This window comes from Cebus imitator, unplaced genomic scaffold (assembly GCF_001604975.1).
Source record: "Cebus imitator isolate Cc_AM_T3 unplaced genomic scaffold, Cebus_imitator-1.0 Scaffold478, whole genome shotgun sequence".
In the NCBI taxonomy this organism is placed as follows: Eukaryota; Metazoa; Chordata; class Mammalia; order Primates; family Cebidae; genus Cebus; species Cebus imitator.
The window spans coordinates 1,533,412-1,542,648 of NW_016107793.1; the positions used below are offsets into that span (position 1 = coordinate 1,533,412).

The 9,237-nt window shown below is 54.6% G+C and overlaps 1 protein-coding gene across 3 annotated transcripts; it reads left to right on the forward strand.

Moving 5' to 3' along the window:
* The first annotated feature begins 1,425 nt into the window (after positions 1-1,425).
* On the forward strand, positions 1,426-9,120 carry LOC108292173 (polypeptide N-acetylgalactosaminyltransferase 9-like). 3 transcript variants are annotated; one of them, XM_037732891.1, is made up of 3 exons: positions 1,426-2,321; positions 3,117-3,326; positions 4,749-9,120. In XM_037732891.1, the coding sequence occupies exon 3, from the start codon at positions 7,402-7,404 to the stop codon at positions 7,972-7,974; it is 573 nt and encodes a 190-aa protein (XP_037588819.1). In that variant the 5' UTR covers positions 1,426-2,321; positions 3,117-3,326; positions 4,749-7,401; the 3' UTR covers positions 7,975-9,120. The 3 variants fall into 3 exon arrangements, with proteins under 3 accessions (XP_037588819.1, XP_037588818.1, XP_037588820.1); XM_037732890.1 differs by having other exon boundaries at positions 3,117-9,120; XM_037732892.1 differs by having other exon boundaries at positions 1,426-2,200; positions 3,117-9,120.
* The last annotated feature ends 117 nt before the right edge of the window (positions 9,121-9,237 follow it).

Here is a 9,237-nt window from a genome sequence, read left to right on the forward strand (position 1 = left end):
TTTTTGTAGAGATGGGGCCTCACTATGATACCCAGGCTGGTCTTGAACTCCTGGGCTCAAGCAATCCACCTTCCTTGGCCTCCCAGATTGCTGAGATTACAGGCGTGAGCCACCTAGCCCAGCCACTCCTGCAGGTCACTTTTACCCAATTATTACTCTACATGTTCTGGGGGTGAGGCCCACAACATTGTGCTTATGGAACTATGAGGGGGATTGGTTTCCAGATAGTTGCAGTTTGCCTAAAGTCTGGCAGCCAGGACTCCAGTTCAGGCCCTTGCATGCAAATGCAGTGATAACTTCTGTCACAGCGGGGAGAAGCGAGAGGCTTTTTCTGTTCTTCCTCACCAGGGAAGGTGTTTCTGGGACCCAGGAGCAGGTGTCTAAGTAGAAGTGTAGCAAGGGATGAGGAGAAGTACAGAAAAATAGTTTAAGACACACTTGTGGCCAGGTGGGGTGGCTCATGCCTGTAATCCCAGCACTTTGGGAGGCCAAGGTGGGAGGAACACCTGAGGTCAAGAGTTCGAGAACAGCCTGACCAACATGGTGAAACCCCATCTTTACTAAAAATACAAGTTAGCTGGGCATGGTGGTGGGCACCTGTAATCCCACCTACTTGGGAGGCTGAGGTAGGAGAATCACTTGAACCCAGGAGGCAGAGGTTGCAGTGAGCTGAGATAGCACCATTGTACTCCAGCCTGGGCAACAAGAGTGAAACTCCTTCTCAAGGGGGAAAAAAAGACCCCCAAAATGTCTAGCCAAGATCAAAATAACTGAAACCTTTTTATGGACCAGAAATAAGCAAAACTGTTGATTGGGTGGGTATCCGGACCTGCATGGGGCCAAGGGAGGCCCTGGTTTGGGAGGCCAAGGGGGCCAAGGGAGAACTGGATGCTTCTCTATTGTGAGGCAGCTGGAAGTAAAAGCTGGATGACCTCCTTAGAGATGAACAGAGCCTGCAACCTGACAGCTCCAATCCTAGGATACACCTAGAGAAATCTCTCACATGAGCCACTACCGGAGTGTATTGCTGGAGTATACATGGCAGCATTGATTGTGCAAGTGAAAAACGAAAACAGACTAAATGCTCAACAGGAAAAGGATAGTGGTGTATCCACATCAAGCAACATATTCCAGCAGTTAATATGGATGAACTAGAACTTCAGGTATCGGCTGGGCGCCGGTGGCTCATACCCGTAATCCCAGCACTTTGGGAGGCTGAGGTGGGAGGATCACTTGAGCCCAGGAGTTCAAGACCAGCCTTGCCAATATGGCAAAACCCCATCTCTACTAAAAATACAAATTAGCCAGGCATGGTGCTGCTCGCCTGTAGTCCCAGCTACTTGGGAGGTGGAGGTAAGAGAATTGCAGACCCAGGGCATTCAGAGAAATAAACAAAATAATTTTTCTTTTTTTTTTTCTCTTTATTTTTGAGACAGAGTCTCACTCTGGTGCCCAGGTTGGAGTGCAGTGGTGCCATCATAGCTCTTTGCAGCCTCAAACACCTGGGGTCAAACAATCCCCCCACCTCAGCCTCCTAGGTAGCTGGGATTACGGGCACATGCCACTCGGCTGATTTTAACAACATCTCAAGGGGCTGCACCCGACAGGCAAGGCAGAGGCTCCGCTGGGGCCTGCTGAGAGTCCGGCTCCGGAAAGCCAGTGGAGGTGCTCCTTGAAGAAACCGCGGAATCCCACCCATCTCAGGGGCTCTGTCCTGGCCTGCGGCCCTGGATCATCCACCCTGGGGCGGGGTGGGGAGCAGACCTCGCCCTTCTTGGCTGGGACTGAGGGTCCCGCTTCCCCAAAGACCTAGGCCGGGGTTCCCAGCCGCCGCCCCAATGGGCAGCGCCCGGACCCGCCCAACCCCCCGAGGCCTGGCACTCCCCCTCAACCAAGATGGCGCGGACGGCATCAGTACGTCACGCGACCCGCCCGCCGGGCTCCTACTGCGCTGCTCTTAGCTGGGCAGTTGGAGGCCGAGCGGCGGAGCGGGAAGCCGGACCTGGGGCCGGTGGTGGCCAGGGCGGCGCTTGGGCCGCTGTTGTGAGGCTGCGCGCTGGCGCCGCAGGGCGGGATGCTGTACCCCCGGGAGAGCCTGTCACAGGAGTGCAAGGAGCTGGACGGCCTCTGGAGCTTCCGCGCCGACTTCTCCGACAACCCGCGCCGGGGCTTCAAGGAATAGCGGTGGCCACTGCGGAAGGTGAGGGTCCGGGGCAGGACCTGGAGGTGCCCGGAAGCCCGGCGGAATGAGTTGGGGAGTCCGGGCCCCCGGCAGGCTCCTTCCCCGGGCATCCCGCAGTTGGGGGCCCCACCGGTTTAAGGTGAAGGGGCTTGGGGGTTCGGGATTGGAGGACTGGGGACCGAGCGGAGGAGGTGGGAGGAGCTCAGCTCCAGCTGAGTCCCCTCTGGAGGCCAAGGCTGAGACCGGACAGTGTCCTTGTTTTTACTGTTTATTTTTAATTTTTAAAATTTGTTTGAGGCTGGGTTTGGTCCTGTCACCCAGGCTGTAGCGCAGTGGCGTCGTCCTAACTTCTGAGCTCAAACAATCCTCCCACCCCAGCCTGGCAAGTTAGCTGGGGTCCCCACGCCTGGCTAATTAAAAAAAAAAAAAACAACCTTTTTCTTTTCTTTTCTTTTCTTTTTTTTGTAGATAGAGGGTCTCACTACGTTGCTCAGGCTGGCCTCGAACTCCTGGCCTCAAGCCATCCTCTTATGTTGACCTTCCAAAGCACTGATTACAGGCATGAGCCATCCAGACACTCTTCCAGCCAGTCTGGCCAGAGCGGCATGCACTGCATAGAGCTGAGCTCGGGGATTAGGAGGAGGGGACATTTTAGACATCCTGAGGTCAGCTCTGCTGAGGCAGGAAGGTACCTTGGTTTCCAAGGTTCAGATAGAGGACAGGATGTGACATTAAGCCAAGGACTGTTCCTCTCCTGACTTTGATGTGGTCAGCAGAGAAATGGGACCAGTGAGGTCTGGGCTGCTTTTGCCTCCTCTACATACTCTTTTTCTGACAGTCAGTCATCAGGGGATTGGGTGGGACCAGGGCAGGGGCTCTCTTGGCTGGTGATACCTGCTCAACTGACCCACAGCATTGCTGTCACCTGCTATAGGTTGCTGAGGAGTGGGCCCAGGGCACCTTCAAACTCAACCCCAATGATGAGGACATCCACACAGCCAAGGAGCGCCTCCTGAAGTTACGACCCCTGCAGCCCCACTGATTTCCTGGCCTCCCCTCTCCACGCTGGGCCACTTTGAGCATTAGCACTATCATTCCGTTTACTTTACCATTGGCAGACAGCAGCCGAGATCTCAGGACACAGGTCAGGTGCAGTGGCTCATGCCTATAATTCTAGCACTTTGGGAGGCTGAGGTGGGGGGATTGCTTGAGGCCAGGAGTTCAAGACCAGCCTGGGCAATATAACGAGGCTCCATAACTACAAAAACTTAAAAAAACTGAAAGGCTTCAACAGAAGATTTGGGACCCTAGGGTAGGGAGGGAGGTTAGCATGGCTGATGAAGCCTACCTTGCCTGGGTCGACCCCTCTTTTTTTTGTTGTTTTTAGGATCTTAAAAAACCATTTAATAAAATCTCTTAAGGGAGAAATAGGAGACAGTAAGAGGAATCAGATTTGGGAGCACAATAGGCTTGAAGGCTTTCTGGGGACACAATTCGGAGTTAGCCCTCAGCGTTAGCCAGGACCTGGTGGCAGGCTGGTCCAACCGGTCTGAGTGGCACTCCCGGTGGAAACAGTGAACCAGGGGATGGTCTTCTCCCCAGGAACGGGCAAGGCCTGTGCCATGAACTTGCTGACTCTTGGAAATGTGGCTGCTGTAGAAGCCACTTGAGCTGGACCGCGGTCACAGTTCACCTCAGGCTCAACATTCAACAAAAATATACTGAGCGCTCAGTCGCTAGAGGTGGTTTTATGGTTACACAGCGAAGGCAAAAATGGCTTCGGCTGCCCAATGCACTCGAGTTTCACGTATGTGGCTTCACAGTTTACAAAGTGCTGCCTGTGCTGCAGCAGCCCGGCCTTACCCCAGGCAGGGCTCCTTTCTCCATGGCGTGAGGCAGAGTGGCCTCCTGACTTGCCAAGGTCATAGTTGGGGTGGGGCTCCATACAATGGGATCCCTTGTCTGGCTGCTCCCAGGCTGCCTGAGTTCTAGCACCAGCTACATTGCCATCCACCTCCTCCTGCAACCTCCCCACCAAGGGTCAGGGCTAGGAGATGGACTGGATCCATGAGGAGAATTAGAAAACCTATTCTAATGGCAGTCTGAACGCTGACCATGGCAAGAGAGGCTTGGGACCAGGCCCCCAGCTTCTTTATGCCCATAGGGTCCTAGCTGACTCCTTACTTTTTGGGCTCAGTAGTGTTTATGGCTACAAGTCCTCTAGCCAGGGTCCCAGGAGCTTCTTCCGTGTGTACGTTCTGCTGATGGGGCACCTCCTGGAGAACACACGACTGAAGGGAGAGTCTTCGGCAGTGGAGGGAAATACATCTACATCCTCATCTCTGGGGTCTTGGCTCTGAGAGGAAGGTGTTTTCCCCTGGAACAGAAGCAGAGTCTGGGTCAGAGTCTGGAGGGCACTGGCAGAGAGGCAGCTCCTCAGGGTACAGCCGGGAGGAACAAACGAACCCGAAACAAACACCTCGTCATCTTCCGTGGAGGGTAGCTGCCGTGCACTCTGACTTGGAGACGTCTCTTTACTCATCCTGACTTCTGAATCTTCTCTCAGGTCACAGATCCTTTTGGCTCCATGGTCATCATCTTCCTTGGCCAACAGGACTCTCTTCCTGGAACTCAACCCAAACTGTCCCCAGGAGGAGGCTTCCTTGGCCTTAGGCACGCTGTTCCTGGGAGGTGACTGGTCTGGCAGCTGGCACACTCCCTCAAGCTCAAAATCCTCCAAAATGGGCATCTGGTGCATGCTGAGTTCAAGGCTGTGCTCCTTGCTCTCTGGCTCCAGCAGCGACAGCCTCCTAGGAAGGTCTGCTCCAACCTCACCCCTCCCAGAAGAGGACCCAGTCCTGCAGCCCCCCGCTCTCTTCCTCCTGGGCCAGTCTTTAATTATGTCTGGAGTTGTCTTCCCACTGTGCTTGGGGGATGGTGTCCAGGGAACCCCATCTGTTTGAAATGGAGACGGGGTACTAGAAGGGCCATGGGTGGGGGTGCAGGCCTGGCAGATGTAGGTTTGCCCCCTGCTCTTACCAGGTGTGCTGTGGGAGAGGCGGAGGCAGGGGGGTGACACATAGGTGGGTTCAGGTTTGCCTGAGGACCTGCTGACCCTGGGCACGCTGAGAACAGGGAGGACACTCTCCTCTCCCAAAGAGCTCTCCTCCTTACTGAGGGGCTCAGCCTCTAACAGAGCTGGGGTCTATTTAATGCGAAGTTTGGGAAGGCCAGAAGCTTGCATCTGCAGCTCAACCTTGTAGGTCTGTGGGCTGGCAGAGGCTGTGGAATGCCAATCTGACATCAGCAGGTTGTCTAGCTGTGCCAAAGCCTGGCACTGCCTCCTATCCGTGGTACAGCGCAGGTCGCAGGAAGACATCAGAGGAGAGCCGGGCCCACAGGAAGGAGGAGATGGGGTAATCCCAGGGTGAGACAGAGAAGACTTCTCCTCAGCATCTGCTGTCCTTAGCCCCTCACCCTCTTCCACTGATGAGACGTTACTTTTCAAGTTACCTCTGTCGTGATGTTCAGCTTCACTGAGGAGAGTGAGGTGCTCTGTGTCACTTGTAATGAGCAAAGGAGAGGATGCATGCCAGTCACTCCTGAGACCAGGGCCTGGGTAGCTCCGTCTTTCAGGAGGAGACTGAGGAGAGAGGTTCAGTTGCTTCTGGTCATCTCTAGAGTCTGTGGTGGCAGCTGGGCTGTCAGCTGTGCCAACCCCAGAAGTAGCAGAGGCATTGGGCTGACACTCCAGGATGCTCCTTCTGGGATCAGAGGTCTTTCTACACCATTTCCCAGCTTTACAAGGGGGCGGAGGAGGGATGGTGTCCAATGTAGCGCTCTGTGAAAGAGAGATGCAGCTACACTGGGTGACATCGGGGGCTCTTTCCCATCCAGTTCTTCTGGGGAAGGAGACTCTGTTTTAGATTTCCCAAATGGACTCTTCTTGGAAGTATCACATAAAGGAGCGGTAAATAGTTTCTTTGGTGTAACAGGTGGGGAAGAAGTCATAGTTGAATTCCCTGGTCTTTTTGGGGTTTTGATAGCATTATTCTTCAGTTTCTGGGGTGGTTCCTCTGCCTAAGCAGCTCTGGGTACATGGGGCTGTTGGTGTGTTTGATTCTGAGGCATGCCCACGAAGGCTGCTGCTCTCGGGGGTGTTCTGAGAGGGTCTCTGAAGGGACTAAGACACTCTCTCCTGGGTTGGGCAATGGATGAAGTTGGGGGTGCTGCACAAGAGGGACTTTCTGGACTAGAATCCACTGAATGTGGCCAAGTACAATTTGGTGAAAACCGAGGCAGCTGAGTACCTTGCCTCTTAGGAGTTCTTGGTGTCTTTGTTTCAAGAAAAGTGCCTTCTCCTGCCTGGGTGCATCGTTTTTGAGGAGTGATTTTTGAATCCAATGGTGACTCACAGATGTGTGAGGAGGAATCTTTTAAGGACTCCTTTAAAGTTGCCTGCTTTGTAGGGGTCATTTTTGCAGGGGACTTCTGTGGCCTTTCTGGAATACACGACGGAGTTTGTGGTGTATGAGAGAAACTTCTTGGTGAAGTTTGAGCAAAGCTCAGAGATTTCTGGTGACTCTTCTTGGGAGTCTGGTAAGCTGCAGGTATCTCTGAACCCAGTGTGCTTCTTGAATGCTTTTTCATTCGAGCTGAACCTTTTTCTGAGGGTCTGATCATCTCAGATACTGCCCCGAAAAGAAGACTCTTAGGAGATTGAATACTTTGGACTGGAGAATTTTCTCTTTGGTCTGACTTAACTTCCTGGAATGAGTGGACTCTTTGCACACTTCGAGACTTCGGCTGAGACAAAGAATGGAAGGAAGCAGAATGTCCTGTTAAATGACAACTGCTTGACTCGAGGACTTCGTCTCAAGCTTATTTCATTTCCTTTTTCAGGGGACTCTTCAACAACACCAATATCAGGACCAGGATCAGAGGACCTGCCCTTGATTTGTCTATGCAGCAGCCTTTTGGAGATCTGCTTATGCAATGGAGTCTCGGCCACACTCTTTGTCAGCAGTTTGTGATTACCTTTGGTCTTCTTGAAATTATCAAGTTTATCCTCTAGACCTTCCACAGCTGACACAGAATGGCATCTAGGAAACCCCCGTTTCAGTGATCTCTTTTAAGGGGAAAGCATTTCCTGGTTGAAAAGATTATTTCTTCGAACTTTGGTCACTTCTTGTACTGTATCTTTCAAGTCCCATGTGTACATGGCCTGGAACATCCCCATGACGAACCCAGGGGTGGACTTTGGGGACGTGTCTGAGAGGCTGGCCCTGCGCCAGAAGCTGAAGTGTCGCAGCTTCAAGTGGTACCTGGAGAACGTGTACCCGGAGATGAGGACCTACAACAACACACTCACGTACGGAGAGGTGAGAAACAGCAAAGCCAGCGGCTACTGCTTGGACCAGGGAGTGGAGGATGATGACCTAGCGATCCTCTACCCCTGCCACGGGATGTCCTCCCAGCTGGTGCGGTACAGTGCTGATGGCCTGCTGCAGCTGGGGCCTCTGGGCTCCACGGCCTTCCTGCCCGACTCTAAGTGTCTGGTGGATGACGGCAGGGGCCGCACGCCCACCCTGAAGAAGTGCGAGGACGTGGCGTGGCCAGCACAGCGGCTGTGGGACTTCACCCAGAGCGGCCCCATTGTGAGCCGGGCCACAGGCCGCTGCCTGGAGGGGGAGATGTCCAAAGACGCCAGCTTCGGGCTCCGGCTGGTGGTGCAGAGGTGCTCAGGGCAGAAGTGGATGATCAGAAACTGGATAGAACACACGCGGCAATGACCCCGCCTCTGCCTGGACCCGCACAGGCCTCGGGAAGGCACTGGGCTGAGCCCAGCACACACGGCAGGGCTCCAGGTGCGGCCAGGACACGGAGGCTGAGTGTCAGCCCCTCCTCGGACAGGCAGCTCTACCCAAGGGAAGGCGTCTGGGACAGCGACACCAACTCAAACACGTGCCTTCTCCACGGCATCTCCTGTCCTGGGACGGCTACCGCCTCTGCATGTGACACGGCCCCCTAGGGAGGCCAAGCCCCGGACCCCACACAAGGCTGCCTGGGCAGAGAGAGGGGCGGGCCCTCTGTGCTGATGGGGGTTGGTGGCCAGGAGGCAGGATCCTGGGTCCAGCTCCTGTCCCTCCCTCTTCCTGTAGTGTGCCAGGCTCCTCATGACCCTCAAGGGACTTCTAGCACCTACAACAAAGACTTAAAGGTGTGAGGCTGGGGGCAGTGGCCGGTAGAGGCCTGCTGCCTACATACCACGTGCCAGTTCTCGGGGCTCTGGCATACCCAGGCAGGGGTCCCCCAGGATTGCCATACATCCTCCCATCCTGTGCACACAGCCCCATCCATGGCTACCCTTGGAGCTCTCTGCCCTTCCTTTCTGGGGTGCTGAGTGTTCTTCCCATGGAAGGCAGTGAGGATGCGTCAGTGGGGGTGGGGCTGTGGAGACCCTGGGTGCCAGGGAGCTGCTAGGCCCTTACCTGCTGCCATGTGCCTCCCAGGACAAGGAAGCTGTGTTTGATGTGTCAGATACTGTGAGTGCCGTGTTCCAGGTGGCCACTGGCATCATCTGTACACTGCAGGCAGGACACCACCCACCTGCCTCTCCTCCCCTAGGTCCCAGGCACTGGAGTGGGCATGCCAGGAGGGTGGCCTTGGGAGGAGGTGAGGTGGGGCTGGAGGACCTGGGGCAGGGAAAGGAGAGGTGTGCTCACTCCTGCTCCAGGGGAACAGGGAAGGGACAGAAACTGCTACCACACAATGGAAGTAGATGAGACTCAAGGGGCCTGGGGCTTGTCAACTGGCCTGACCAGGACCCTTTTAAAAAAGAAAACTTATATAAAAGGCTGGCATGGTGGCTTGTGCCTGGAATCCCACACTTTGGGAGGCCGAGGCAGGTGGAGCACTTGAGGTCAGGGGTTTGAGACCAGCCTGGCCAACATGCTATAACCATATCTCTACTAAAAATAAAAAAATTATCTGGGCATGGTGGCCCACACCTGTAATCCCAGCTTTGGGCATTATGGATACTATAAGAATATCAA